Below are 12,979 nucleotides of genomic sequence, written 5' to 3'. Positions count from 1 at the left end.
CTTTAACCTATTCCATCTATGATGGAAACCATTAGATTAATTGTGATTAATTGATTACTGAAACTGATATAGTGATCAAAAAAATCGTCTATGGAGTCTAAAACATGCAATGTGCTAAAATAATAACAAACTTAGAGCAGATATTAGGCCAAAACGGTGCAAAAAAATATATGTTAAGATTTTCAAAAGGCCTTCTTTGTTAAATATTTTCCACCCTGAAGTCCACGAGTGGTCTACTTTTAGCTTCAGATACATTTTACTGACCAATTACTAATTGCTTGATAAAAATAATAATAATAATAATAATAATAATAATAGTAATAATAAACAGAGTAGTCCTACATTGAATTGATGTCAAGTCAAGCAGAAAGGGACGAGCTTTTCACATGTTGATGACAGAATTATTATCTTAGCTGCAGATGCATCTTTTGCTACAAATGCTACACTGAAGCAATGCTTTGTTACTGACTTTTAGGGAATACAGTTTTTATTTTCTTATCCAAAACAGGGACTGGAGTGTCTGTTTGCAATTTAGCGTATCTCAAATATTGTATTAAATAAGTTCAAGTGGTTAAATAAAACAGCTGCACAGTTAGTCAGTTTTTTTTCTCTCCCATAACTCGATTAATCATTAAAATAATCAATAGAGTATACGATAACTATAATTGTGAGCTGCAGCAATTTTCATCCCAGCAATTAAAATTCTGCCACTTTTGCAAAATTGCTTTTATGTTTTTCAGATTTCTAAAAGGAAAAGTAAAAGAAACTTATTGTAGTCAAACTGCAGCCTGCAAGTATTTCCTTCAGGCTGTCCTGTGTTACTGCAAACACAGTAACATGAAGTAAGCCCATCCTTACTTGGCTCATTATACGCCACTGAAAACATTGAAACAAACTTTCAAGATCGAGATCCAAATTGAAAATTAGATAGATGATTTTGCTTTCAAACTATCAATACAACATAAGTTTGTTTTTCTTTCCGTGAATCCTCCAGAGAGGGCAGTAGGCATGCTGCTGAGTTCAGTTATGCTCTAAAAAATGTCACTGCCAACATCTACTTTAGGCTTAGCATTCACACAACCTTTATTTGAGAGAGCCTACCTGCGGTGGTGACTGTCACCACTTCGCTGAATGGGCCCGTGCCCAGTTTGTTTTGAGCCAGCACACTGAACTGGTACTCCGTCCCAGACTCCAACCCTGGCACCACCAACCAGGTCTGAGCACCAGAAACTGGCATCGAATGCCAGTCATGAGGACCAAAGTCTGTTCTTTTAGACCTGAGAACAGAAACACAGTCATAAAAGTACTATAAACACAGTTGTTGTGGTACGTGTTGTTTAAGTTTGTGTTATTCAGAAAAATGGATATCTTGCACAAGAACACAGTTCACTACCTGTGAACCAAACTTAAAACCCATGTGTCTAAATATTCAGGGAGATGTTTCCTCAGAACAGCTGAGTGTTAGCTCCTCTTTATAATCACTGTCGGTGCCGAAAGGCGTCTGCGTTCCGTCAGATAGCTGCTAACCTTCCAACATGTTTAGTTTTCTGTTGCAAACATCGATTAGAAGTAAAAGTAAGAGCACTCACACTGGACCATACCACACAGAGAACGTCTGCTCGAAGCCACCGTCATAGCCTGGTTCCCAGGACACATTAGCAGAGGTCGTGGAGGGCAACACATGGATATTGCCTGGAGCGTGTGGGCTGGTACCTTAGTGGTTGTTTTTTTTTTTTTTTTTTTTTGACCCCGCAAAAACAGAGACAAAGTGAGAACCTTTTAAAATATTGCACGTTAAGAACATATACAATGTTAATATGATACTCTTGGTTTTTATGGAGATAGGGTCAATATAAATGCTTCAGTTGATTTTATTTTATTTTTTATTATTATTATTATTACAGGAACAGATTGGACGATGTGATGCGGTCCGAGATTGCTACCAGCCACAGGTCAAGTTCATCCCACCCACATGACGGCTGTGCAGTGCGGCCCAAAGCCAGCTACTTCTCACTGAGATTAAGGCGAGACCTGAATGGGGTCTGAGGAGCACAGCTGTCAGTGCCGCCCTGTGACCCCGTGTCAGCTGAAGGCTGGTTACATTCAGACATGCTGCCAGCTGTGCCACTGGATAATAGGTGCACAGGGAGCGGCCAGGCAAACAAACAGCGTGCTGATTGACCCGCTCACCTCTTTACCACGCAGAAAACTACACTCTTGACATTTGGAGTGAAAAGACAAAATTACGTAACAAGCAAACAAAGTTTTGTGCTTTATTGATTCTGAAATCTAAAAAGTAACAGACTGGGACCAAGTTTTTAACTACCAAGCGGCTTCACTTAGTGAGCTAAGATAGCAGTTCGTCGGCTTTGCTCACTTGCTAGCTGAGTGGCATATTATGCTTAGGTCACTAAGCTAGCAGTTAAGCTAGCCGTTAAAAGTTAAGCTAGCAGGTAAAATATACAAAATTTCTCCTCACTGAGCAAGTAAATTATAACTACCGTAACATCAATCTGTCACAATAAATATATCCGAGACACACGACCATTTAAGAAGCATTATAGAGCTCAATAAATACTCATGTCATACTTGGCCTCCATCCTGTTAGCCTGGGAGCTAGCAAAGTGATCACTGACTCTTGTTGAATGTGTTGTCAATCTTTCTTAAGCTACTCTACGTTAAGATAACATAAAACAAACATTGTAATGTTGAAGTCTTTTCTGTGAAAGCACAATGTAAGGCTACAATAAGAGGGAAAAATTAACGGTAAAGGACAGTTCTGGTTTAGTAATATACGACAGAGGCCACAGTAAAGAAAAGGCATAAAGACTCAGACTTTAAATTAGTTGTATAAAGCTTTATGTAACTCTCTCTCCATAAGTTATACTGATTCGCACAGAGAAATAAAAGTATGAGGCTCCCTGTAACGCAGGATTATGTAATAATGTGATAAAAATCAAACTTCAAAATGTAATAAAACATCATTGAGACCGCAATATGTGACAATCAACGGAAAATGTAATAAAATATTTTATTATTTTATTATAAGTATTTTGAAGGATTTTCATCCAGATTATGTAACAACCTTAAATTTAGTGTTGATTGTTACAAAATACAGAGCTAGCTCTAGAATACTACTATTGTTATAAAATAAACAATCGAAAACTGTTTGTCTTCTCCCTAATCATTGTACTTCCAATACTTCTAATATAATGATTAGATACTTTGTTGATCAATGTGCGTCTACAGCAGTTATGCTGTAGATCCGATACTTTTTTAAATTTAAACTTTGGTCAATAAATGCCAAACTTTTAATCATTTAGTTACCTTTCCTGACTCACAGCCAGGAGCCTCGGTATTAACCTACATGTCGTTAAGGCAGAACGATTCAAAATGCATTCGAGGATTTGACCTAATTTTGCATCAATTATTACAGAATGCACTTTGAATGATGCTTTATTACATTCTAAAACCCGATTTAATTACATTGCTACATAATGAGATGTTACACTCTGTTTAAACTCATGCAAATTGCTTAAATCACACAACAAAGTAGGAGTGCTGTAAACTCAAAGTCACTGCAAAGATATTTGTGAGCATTCGTGAGGATTTATCAGTACCGATGACTAGAATACGTGTGCTGGCAGTGATGCTTGTGACCACATTGGTGGCTACACACTCCCACTCTCCATGGTCCTCCTTGCTGAGAGACAGAAACTGTAAGCTGCCACTGGGTAGGATGTTGTGTTTACTTCTGCTTGGCTTCCCCACCTTTAATTGACAGGAAAATCACAACAAGTCAAGCAGATGGGAAGGGGTGAAAATAAAACATTTTGGGTAAAGCTTAAAAACAAGTAAGAACGGATTTGCTTCCGGTAGATACTACGTAGGGGATGTGCGTCATTCTGCAGCACCTTTCTCCAGGTGATGGTTGGTATATCGGGGTCTCCAGAAGCAGCGCAAGGGATTACTAGCTCCCTCCCAGCCTCCTGACGGTACTCCCCTCCAGGTCTCACGTTAAAGTAAGGGGGATCCTTGGTAAACACACACACAAGCACACGTTATTCAGACATGAGGTCAGAAAAACGCAGGAACCGAAGAGAAGAGACAGTGCATGAAAAATCTGAGTAGAGGTCCACCTTTAGCACCAAAGTGGCAGGGGGGGACATGCCCATGGTACCCAGGGCGTTGTAAGGCACACAGGTGTAGGTGCCCAGGGAGTCTTCTGTGGCCTCTGCCACCCGGATACTTCCATCTGGCATCAGGCTCCAGCCGGGATACTACAAGACAAGGGGAGGGCGGGCATCTGAAAGGCTAGTTTTCATTAGGTGCTCCTGAACTCTCAGGGTCCCATCTAAATCTTTTTGAACGGCTCAACAAACAAAACAAAATCCTCAAGATTAAAACTGATTTTTAGACCTAATAAAAGAGGACATGGCGTTTCTACAATACACACACCAACATATCAGACAACACAGAAAGAGTTGTGTGGAAGTGGGAAGATGTTCCTCAGTTTGCTCGATTTTCAGCCGGGATGGCCGGACCCGGAATAACTCAGTCAGAAACTTAAAACCAGGACCTTTTTTATGAGTTATTATCTAGGAGCTAACATGTTGTACTAACAACAGCACTTTTCAGAGTGGAAGATGATCCTAATAAAGTCAGAGCAGGCAAAAATTAGACAAAATGTATTTTGCACATGTGTTGGTTATTTAGACTCCTTCTGAAAACTATTAGCTCGGCTTATGGCTAAAGACACTTTAAAACTATTACCTAATTGTTTGTTTTAAGTCCGGCAGAAGGCCGCTTCTGTTCATAATTCCTTAAAAATATATAATCGTTCAAGACAGGAAGGGTCTTGTGTAGTGGCAATACGAAGAACGGAGGGCTGTTTTAAGAATCAGGTAGATCTAGCACAAAATCAGATATTTTTTCTTCCAAGTATAAATTTGAACTCAGCTTCTGTTTGGTTGGAACAGATCTAATAAAAACAAAATGCATGAAGTATTGAAATAACACATTCTACTTATATTATGTCTTACATTATGATGTAGTCAATTGGGCAGAGTAAGTAATAACATAAATTACCACATTAAAAGGCAAGTAGTTTTATTTTTCTGGAGTGGTATCATTCAAACCCAACTCTGCTGATGATTTTTTTTGGGGGGGGTTATGAGTACAAATAACCTTGTTGTATTTCAGCTATATAGGGTTAATTTCCTTCTCTGCTTATTAATTGTTATTCCATAGAGTTGCCACCTAAACAAAGTAGGAAGTGGTTGGACGTTTTTACCTCCATCAGCCGAACAAAAAAAAAAGAAGCACAATTCTGTTGACAAGGCAACGTATCTTATTTATTTTTGTTCTAAATTGTGTTGTTGTTTTTATTATTATTATTATTATTATTATTATTATTATTATTATAAGGGTATTGGTATATCCTTTTTTGACATTGACTTCACTTCTGGAAAATAAAACTTTGTTACATGAATAAGTATTAGAGCAAAAGCTCAATGAGCATTTATGGTGATACCAAATAAAACCAAAAAAAAAACGTCCCGGTAAAACAAAGCGGATAAAGTCCTGGTTGGACTGGAAGCTATTCTTTATTTTAGCTGTAATATCAGGCTGAAGCGTCACAGCTCAGTCATGAGTTGTGACAGAGGTGACTGACCTTTTCCACCCTGAGTGGGTAGCCATCTTTCTCCCACTTCACTGATGTCACCGGTGGGTTGGCGTCCACAGGGCAGCGGATGATTCCTGGCAGTTTCCGTGGGACGTAGATGACCGGGGGCATGTTGATCACTCGAGCGGGGTCTGAACATGAACAACGGCCTTAGTTACACTTCTTAAGACTACTCATATTCATAAATCACAATCTAAAACCGTAAACCGCTGAAACAGGAAGAAATGATCGTGAAGTGATGATGACAAAGGGACTGTCATTATTGTCAGGAAACTGAAAATTGCTGGACTTTTTTCTTGATTTAAAAAAAAATATTTTTTTTTATAAAGAAGTACAGAGCGTGGCATGCAGGGGTTGGGGGCATGAAAGGAGCTCTGAAAGGGGAATTAGCTGAAGTGAAGGTTAGGTGGCAGCAGTCAGGAGTGTTGGGAGCCGTCCCTGAATATGCCCGACGTGGGGAAGCTTTACCAGGCCACAAAATGTGCAAAAAAAAAACATGTGTGCACAATAAAAGACACACATTTGTTTTTATTTTGCAGTCAGACCGCGGTTACACTTTATGAATATTTCTACAACGTGTGCCTGAATTTGTCTTTTGAGTCCAGTTCTCTGCTGAAAGGGAAAACAAAGGAGGATTCTCGAGCAATCATCTTTGTACAAAGCTCGTTTAGAATGGACTACTCTTCCCCCCCCTCTCTCTCTCTCTCTCCCTCTCTTTATGTTGGCTCCATGTTAGGCTGGCGGTTCTATGCTCCCTCCTCTTATGCTGTAACACAATAATCAATTCCCAGCAGCAACTTGGGAGTAAATTAGCTCAACGGCAACATAAAGCCTAAAGATTGGGTATCTTTTATATAGACGTGGTGTTATTTACTCATCAGCGGCAGCTTATGGAGAGGATTTTCATGGTTTCACACCCAGGGACTGGAATCAAAAAATAAAAATAAAATGCACAAGGAGAGAGATGGAGGGTGGGGTGTCTGAGAATGAGCCCGTCCTGCTTAGGCACAAAATAAGGAGTGAGGGGTAATTCCATTAGGAGCATGAAAACGACTCCACTGCCTCCATTTGACTCCTGACCTTCAAATTCACAAGGATTCTCCTCGTTTCAGTCATGGAGCAGCCAAAAAACTACAACCTCCACACTGCCGATGCTGCTGCTCCTGCTCCCATCTCCACACACAGCTCGCTCTGCCCCTCCCCCCTCCTCCGACTGGTTGCCACGGTAACACTCACACTGAACAGTCAGGTACGCTGAAGCCGACGGCGAGATCCCCAGGCTGTTGCTCGGACTGCAGGTGTACTTCCCGGCATCCTCGGGCTTGACCCGGAATATGATGAGGGTGCCGTCGATGAGGATGCGGACTCGGAGCTTCAGGTCACTGCGAGAGGACGACACATGTTCTGAAACACGGCATGCATCTGTTTCCACCCCGTCCCCAGCCCCGAGCGAGTGTTACGCTGCAACAAAGAGCCATAAGAGAGCAGCAGAGAGTCGAACAGCAGCCAGAAGGGAGGCGATACATGGAGAACAGAGTGTACAAAGCCAGAGATTCAAATAAATCTGCCACATGGAACCGCCTTTACAATTTCCTGCTCGATGGCGTTTTGCTCTTAAAGACGCTGCTCATGTGGTGGATATATTCTGTCCTTTCTTTAAAGAAAAAAAAAAAAAAAAGATCTCCCCACAATGAAACTGGCTGTGGCTCTAACTTGAAGTTTTACTTAAACCTAATCCCACTAAAATAAATTGCAAAAAGCTCTCTTTGGTTACTTTGTGACTCGAGTTTAACTTCAGTTATTTACTGAAAATTGAACAAATACAGATAAAACCCAAATTTTACACATGTTATATTAAAGAAATACATCCTGTTGGTCTCACTCTGATCAGTATCGGGGATAAACCATCTGAAACATGACATCCTTAGTGCAGTGTACAACGTTAATGTTGTAGAAAACATTAAAAATGACAGTGTGGTTGCCATGTTGGAGGGTTTAAGTAACAGCATGAAGTCATATAAATGCGGCAATAAGTTGCAGGTCCAATAATGTTACTTATGTCACAATCACCATGTCATATTTGGAAATAAAAAAGCTGGCAATCAATCTGAACACTTTCAATATTATGTTCATGTAAGGTTCATAATTAGGTCAAAAGTTGGCTTATGGACTGGACTATAAATAATTTCAAGCAGCAACTGTAAATCACAGGAACAGCTTCACACCATTAATTGCTCTCTGACACTTGCGCCCATGATGTCTGTCACCTAGTATATATACCTTATGTGTGTTATAGCTTAGATATTCGTTATTATCTGTTTATTTTTGCTTGTACTGTTTTTTATTAGAGAGTTATTACTTGTGTTTAAGAGTTCAGGTTTGTTAGGAATTTACCAAAAACATTTGAAAGCAAATAGTTAGAGTAACGCCATAAAAAGATAAAACCTTTTTTTCCCTCACTTTCTGACATTAAACCGGACTAACCATTTCCTGTTTGACAAAAGCCAGAATAATGATTACTACTTTCAATTCAGAACTTGACAGATATGGCATCATTCAGTAGACTTAGGTATGAAATCTGTAGTCAATATCTTTATGTTTTCTTTTATGTTTTTTGCATTTGGCTGGCACTTTCAGATAAAGCGACTTTTAAATGAGGATTTAACAAGCTACTTAGAAGGAGGATATAGTTATGCTCTCTCAAAGTTAACAGGCTAGATGCTAACAAAGCTAACAAATTGGGAGTCATTCCTTAAGTTGATGACATGACTTTGTGAAATGGCTGCAACTAATGATTATATTAATAATCGATTAATCGGATGATTATTTTGACAGTAAATTGGATTTTTTTTAAAAACATTGCCATGTTCTGGAGATTTTTTATTTATTTAAACAATTTATGTAAAAGTACGTTAAAAAATGCAAAAAAACATCATTAAATTACTTTTTAAAATAAGAAAATAAGTATTTTATTACCCAAAATGTAATGCCATTGTGTGCTTTTAGAGATCATTAGCAGGTCATCTGCAGCTGAAAAAAATACTTCAACACGTGTGGCTATTTTTTGGATTAATGATCAAAGATGGTTAGGAGATTCTTGTTTTTATTACTTTTTTTTACAGAAACTGGAACAGATGGAGCTAAAACTATGTTGTGGATGGAACATATTTCCAGACAGGATTTTCTTATTAAATGCAATAAATATATATTTTTGTACAGTTTTGGCCTATCTGCTCTGAATATGCTGTTCTTTCAGCAAATGGCCTCTTTTAGACTCTTTAAACTCCAGTTAATGATTAATCAATAACTAAATCAGTTGACGAGTATTTGAAAAGTCGATCCGTCACAATTAATCAGATTAATCATCTTTGTGGTGGAGCCCAATGCAAATGTGCAGTTGTGTTCTTTTAGGCTAAACGAATCACATTCTGGGCCGTCGGCAGAGATTTCACAGGTGGTGTCTAAAGACTTCACCAGCAGCTGAACGGTGTGAGGGGTTGGGCAGTAACTCATTTTTCTTATGTCACAATCGAAGGAGGCAACATGACGCTTAAGGGCCAGCTGATCACCGACCATGACACCAAAGTTTCTAGCTACTTTTGGCAGACCAAAAGACAGAGACTCAGTTTTGATGTGTGTTGTCCGTCTGTGTCTTTTCACAACCCTTCTGGCTCAAAGCAGAATTGGAGGAATTGATTTATGATGCCGCACAAGGAAACTGTTTTAGCTATGCCCAAAAATACATCCGCATGTTTGCCTCTGTTAACTTCAAAAGTTGTGAACCAAGCTGTCAGAAACTTACAAAGCCATGATGTCGTTGTCGGCCCGTGTTAAACTCTTAGTGGCAGACTGCAAGTTGTTTGACTGAAATGATGCCGAATTTCAGTCCAAAAACTACAAATCTCACAACAATGCAACACTTGACCACAACACATTAATGTTTAAAAACTTAAAACAAGCAATGCCTTCACCTGCCTGTGTTTTTGACCAGAACCATTTGCCTCTTAAGACCGGGATATATTGGATCTGTAAACCATTTTGCATCTAGGTTATGACGACAGAAAGAAAAGGTGAGGTTAAACGGAGGCGAGGGCCATTAGAGGTGGCTCAGTGGTGTTTCAGATATTGAAATGTTTTATAAGTTAAGGGGGAGATACAGCAGCTGAGGTACGTGGGGAAGAAATCTCAACTAACTTCAAAAGTGGGAAGAGACAGGCATCCCTCTGCGTCCAGTGAAGGGTGTGGGCTCCATTCGGTTGGATTTAGATGCTCTGAAATATTTTGCTAATTAAGCAAACTGTATGCAACAAAGTTATTAGCTTGTAATAGTTCGGCCAAAGCTCTTAGGTAATTTTAATGATTAGCTGCATCTGCCTCTAGCCATAAAAACAGGGACATACATATTGCATCTTTGAATGTTTAAGTAAGGAAAAAAACAGCTTGTTGGCAAAAGACTGAAACTTTCTCTTTTAACCCTCCTGTTGTCCTAAAATAACATTTAGTGGATCTTTTAGTGAAACTCCCCAAAGACCCACTAACATTTAGTGGATCTTTGGGGAGTTTTAACACAGTGGCGGGTCATTTTGACCCGAGGACAACAGGACGGTTAAGTTTGCTAAAACACAGTAGTGTTGCAACTTCTGCAGATTCCTGAGCTGAGCTGATAACTCAATGTTTCGAAAACCAACACACTTGGTGCATATTGAACAACAACGCTTTACATGAGAACATCAAACTTTGATGTTCAGTGTTGTGATTTGATTTTATTGGCATACACAAAGTAGTGAATAACTCCTGCTTTAAGAAACGCTAAAAGCTGGAGTATGTAATTTTTATGAAAAATATTTTTGTCCACATTTGTTGAAACTCACTATGTCGGGACAGTACGGTATGAGAAGTCCTCTACCGTTTCCCCGTTCTATCTAAAAACAACCAATCAGAGCCAGGAGGCGGGTCTTAGTGCTCGTCAATCACAATCTTGTGTGGTGCTGCTCATCCCTTTTCCACTACATATTTAACCCCTCAGCAGATATTGTTGTGAATGCTAAGGCTAGTTAGCATAGGCACGGATGACGGCGCATAAACCGTTTTCCTGTAATGGTAAGCTGTTTCTCCACCATTAGCACATTTAGCAGCGGATACATGAGGCTGAGTGACAGCTTAAGACTTGCCTGCTGGGATTTCGCAGTTCATCTGTCTCATAACAAACTGTCACAACCCGGTGAACAAATATGTAATGAACATTCCTGTTAAAAAGCCACATAATGTAGCTGTAAGGAGACCACATGTGTCAAACTCGAGGACCGTGGGCCAAATCTAGCTCACCATAGCTTTTCATGTGGCCCTCTAGATTCTAGACTAAACACTAAGTGTGCTGAAATATTATGTTATCAATCAAATCAATGCAGTTTTTAGCCATTTATTGCCAAATTATATCTATCAGTCCCTCCAGTTTCTTGAGGAGTTTTGTAGAAATTCACGCAAAATCAACAAATCCTCGCACTTTACTGCACTGATACATAATTGAGAGTTTATTGCAGATTTTTCTGAAAAACTTTCTTACTTGTGCTAAACTGCTGCCTCAGCATTAATGGATGTCAGATTATATTCCATGATCGGGTAATAAAAGTCACATTTACTATGGTAAATAAGCATAACTATCAGACATGTTTCTAAAATTATTACCACGTTCCTTCCAAAAAGAATCACGAAATCCTGAAGGGACTGAAAACATGTTCAATAATAATACTTAACTTTAAGAATCCATTGACATTGTAACAGTTTGTGAACATGTTTTATCAATACATTCCAGCACAACTGGCCCTATGAGAGCATTCATGATCTTGATTTGGCTTAAAACTCGAATGAGTTTGACACCCCTGTGTGATTGTTGCTGCCTCTCATTTCCGGTCTGGACTTCTACTCTCATGTTCTTTCCTCATGCTCGTTCAGTCTCCTCACTTTGCAACCGTCTCTAAAGCCCTAAAGCTCCCTGTCGCGGTCTGGGTTCTGCTTTAGAGCAGCGTTTCCCCACCCTGGTCCTCAAGGCACACTGCCCTGCATGTTTTAGGTATTTCCTTGCTTCAGTCCAGCTGATTTCAATTGATGACTGATTAACAGGTGTTTGTTGAACTGCAATCAGTTGAATCAGGCACAATAAAAGCAGGGGAAACCTCTAAGACATGCAGGACAGTGTGCCTTGAGGACCAGGGTTGGGAAACACTGCTTTAGATCATAGCTGTGTGAAGCCCAGAGACGTCACCAGACGTGACTAAGTGCGATGCTGCCGTCAGAGAGCAATAAGTTGTCGGCATGCTGGTCATTTAAATGTCAAAGTGTCGCCTTCCTCAAACAAACAACAGATTTCTGCAGCGACAGTACAGAAGTAAACTTGATCATAACTTTACTTCTTGAAGTAGACGTTGTCCTCTTCCCAAAACCAGGTGTAGGTCAGGTTGCCAGGGTAGGCCTCCGCTTGGCAGGTGAAGAGTGCGTTCTGTGATATGTTTACGGTGACGTTTTCTGGTGGCGAGACGATGTAGGGAGGCCCTGAGGAAGGGAAACAAAAAAAAAAGGCTGAAATTTTAGTCTTCTCTGTGACATCGACAGCAAAAGTTAACAAGTGACAACTTGTTAACTTTTGCTGTTCAAAAACTCTGCATATAAAGAAACGCCACTGCTCTTTTTAATGCTGAGTATTTTTTGCCATGTGGTGCATATCAGTAAAACTTTCATTCTATTTTTTCTTTCTGTTTTTTGGTTTCCAGCGGAGCATCAGCAAAACATACAAATAAAATTTAGAAGATTCAAACTGCTTGACCTCGTTTACATTTTGTGTTAAGGAACTTTATTTAAATGAAAAAAAATACATATATGAACAAGAGCAAGAACAGAGAGAAGACGAGGACTTTTTAAATGTAAATAAAACACTATTTGATCTGATCCTCTACATTTGATTAGAAGCTCTGTGGTAGTGATGTTTTGCAATCCTTAAAACAAATCCATCTTGTTTCTCATTAAATTAAAATTGAATAAAACTAAAGGTTAGGCTGATGATGAACATCGATGGTTTTTTTGTTCCAGTTTTCTTGTGTTGAACTGACGACCTGTCCAAACGACCTATCATTAGTCGCATGATAAATTAAAATGAGCTCCATAATTTCCGATTTGATGATTATTAACATTGTTTGAAGAGAAATGTTTTTTGTTCACTTTATAATGTATTTTATTTATGGGTTTGGTTGTGTGCAGTTTTTATTTCCCAGTTATTTACTGTTAGTTGTCGTGTTTCAT

At 39.2% G+C, this 12,979-nt stretch overlaps 1 protein-coding gene across 5 annotated transcripts in view; it reads right to left on the bottom strand.

Annotated features, from left to right (window-relative positions):
* The window catches only part of igsf9ba (immunoglobulin superfamily, member 9Ba), a 78,587-nt gene that overhangs the window by 19,460 nt on the left and 46,148 nt on the right, over nucleotides 1–12,979 (bottom strand). For all 5 annotated transcript variants that reach the window (XM_044119181.1, XM_044119178.1, XM_044119180.1 and 2 more), the window contains exons 6-13: nucleotides 12,094–12,235; nucleotides 6,923–7,068; nucleotides 5,675–5,817; nucleotides 4,140–4,280; nucleotides 3,915–4,034; nucleotides 3,621–3,771; nucleotides 1,590–1,713; nucleotides 1,102–1,277 (exon numbers count right to left, since the gene is read on the bottom strand). In XM_044119181.1, coding sequence (XP_043975116.1) covers nucleotides 1,102–1,277; nucleotides 1,590–1,713; nucleotides 3,621–3,771; nucleotides 3,915–4,034; nucleotides 4,140–4,280; nucleotides 5,675–5,817; nucleotides 6,923–7,068; nucleotides 12,094–12,235 — 1,143 coding nt within the window. The remainder of the gene's footprint in view (nucleotides 1–1,101; nucleotides 1,278–1,589; nucleotides 1,714–3,620; nucleotides 3,772–3,914; nucleotides 4,035–4,139; nucleotides 4,281–5,674; nucleotides 5,818–6,922; nucleotides 7,069–12,093; nucleotides 12,236–12,979) is intronic.

The sequence above is a fragment of the Gambusia affinis genome, linkage group LG06 (assembly GCF_019740435.1).
Source record: "Gambusia affinis linkage group LG06, SWU_Gaff_1.0, whole genome shotgun sequence".
Taxonomy (NCBI): Eukaryota; Metazoa; Chordata; class Actinopteri; order Cyprinodontiformes; family Poeciliidae; genus Gambusia; species Gambusia affinis.
This window is presented reverse-complemented; position numbering and strand designations above follow the sequence as displayed.